General features: G+C 37.4%; 1 protein-coding gene across 1 annotated transcript; it reads right to left on the reverse strand.

The window, feature by feature from the left end:
* Positions 1–545: 545 nt before the first annotated feature.
* On the reverse strand, positions 546–2197 carry LOC105119768 (uncharacterized). The gene is made up of 3 exons (XM_011017949.1): positions 2127–2197; positions 1409–1678; positions 546–959 (listed from the first exon to the last, which is right to left on the reverse strand). The coding sequence occupies exons 2-3, from the start codon at positions 1589–1591 to the stop codon at positions 804–806; spliced, it is 339 nt and encodes a 112-aa protein (XP_011016251.1). The 5' UTR covers positions 1592–1678; positions 2127–2197; the 3' UTR covers positions 546–803.
* Between the last annotated feature and the right edge of the window lie 15 nt (positions 2198–2212).

Below are 2212 nucleotides of genomic sequence, written 5' to 3' on the forward strand. Positions count from 1 at the left end.
TGACTCGTGGCTGATGATAGTATCCTGTTGGGGAGAATGGCTTTGAGTTCCAGCAGTCTCTCTTGGAAGCTCTCTAACATATGGGATAGGCTGCGAGCGCTGATTAATGTTTTGAAGATCCTATCAGAACAAAACTCTAGCAGCAGTAGGGATTGAAAGGACTAAGGGTGGTCCTTTGAGGATGGATCCGTCCCACCAATTACTAAGATTTTTGTGATCTCGACTTCCCATTGTTACCGCAATTTTCTAGCATCCTTAACTCCCAACAACTTTTATCTGATTGTAAATCAAGATGCATTTCAATCTCATTTTTCATGAAGATACGCGGTACTTTTTTTAGCTAATTTTTGTATACAAGAGAAACCTTGTGATTTTGATTTAGAGGGTGTTTGGAGAGTAGTGTCAATAATAGCTTTTCAAGTGTTTTTTATTTAAAAATATATTTTTAACATGAACGTTCACATTAAAATACTAAGTTTTAATTAATTTAAATTAAAAAAATGCATTTTAAAAAAATATATTTTTAAAACACAAATAAACATGTCTTGCAAATTAATCACGTGCACTATGATGATGGAATAGCATCGTTTCAAAGCAGTAGGATGCCCTTAAAAAATTAAAAAAAGAAGGATGAATTTTTAAGGAAATAAGAATAAAAAAAGTTGCTGCACTTTTACACCTGGCAACCATGGCATGATTGCCTACTTGCCTTCTTATCTTGTTCAAGGATCACAGAGAAACCGCATCCATGCAGAGCGTGATTCTTGCTATATTTTCAGGAAATCTCAGTGCAAATTGTTTTACTATTCACACCTTAATGCACGAGTGATCTCCCACGGAATTGCATCAGCCTCCTGGGTTATACTCTGACTGAGTCCATAACCCTGCCCCTGGCAATTCACTAATGCAACTATGAAGCTCTCATTCTCCAGAGATGAAGGATACATGAATTGTTCATCCTGTAATACAGACGAATAATCAAGAATGAAGCGAGCAACTACAACCTTTCCAAATAAAAGAATTATAGTCCAAGAGATTCTTCGTAACTAGATTTTGAGGTGGTCACTATGCTTACAATTACATTCAGCACTTTAGATTGTCATCTCCTGCTCAACCGAGGAACCAAGGAAACAGCTCAGTTGAGCACGGAACAGCAAATTGGACAGCCATGAATTGCACCAAAAATGATTGGGAAATTTCTTTTAATATTTATTATTGTTCAAAAAAGTACACCGTGCTTAATGCCTTGATCTATGCATGCATAAGTGGATGCCAATGTGCATATCTAATATGCATACATGCAAATGACATCATTTTGATACCATCACATACAGGCAAGTTCATAGAACAGAAGCAAAAGGCCGTCTCGTGTTGTGTAACAAAATGAATCGGTGAGCTTGGTCCTTACCTCGGGAAGATCATAAAATTCATCGGGGGATATCTGAAGCACCTCTGTAGCAGTTTGACCGATGCACCAAGCAAAAATCTTTCCAGTCTCATCTGCAAGAGTGATTTTCAGGTGGAATGTGCGCACAACTTCAGCATCACAATTACAATGACAGAAGCTGCATTCAACGTCCCCACTAGGCATCTTGTTAACAACATGACCGCAAAGAGAATGTGAAAATCTTGTATTCACATGACACTGATCAACTTGGTCAAGTCGAACTCGACAAATCTGTTAACATGTTTTTAGAAAAATAACAGGATTAGCAGATGAAAGCATAAACACTCCCTTTTCATTCAAGACAAGCATCCAACAAATGGTTTACTATATCAACAATGCTGAACCTCAAGGTCCTTAAAACTTGAGTATAACAAAGGAAAGTTGAGATAGTCAAATACAGCTGTCAAATAATGGTGGTTGTATTGCTAATGACTCTATAAATTTGAAATGGGGTTGGGAGATTCTCTGTCACCACTATGCATGCCATTACCACAATGAAATGATTACTTCTTTTACCCCTATTACATTTGGGCAAACAATTTGTTGTATGTTGTGGTCATATCTAGGAAATCAAAGTCATTCAAGTTGACTCGGAATAGACAACAATAAGCATATAGAAACACAAGTAAAAAGATCATTCAAGAATAGGAAACCCAAGCCACTAAAGGTGAGAACCTACATATGTACAACTGGCTTCACTGGATAGATCAGAGAGGCATGACAACTTATGAAGACAAGACGAGTTCAGCAATGCTGCCAAGCAAC

This window comes from Populus euphratica, unplaced genomic scaffold, assembly GCF_000495115.2.
Source record: "Populus euphratica unplaced genomic scaffold, PopEup_1.0 scaffold3515.1, whole genome shotgun sequence".
In the NCBI taxonomy this organism is placed as follows: domain Eukaryota; kingdom Viridiplantae; phylum Streptophyta; class Magnoliopsida; order Malpighiales; family Salicaceae; genus Populus; species Populus euphratica.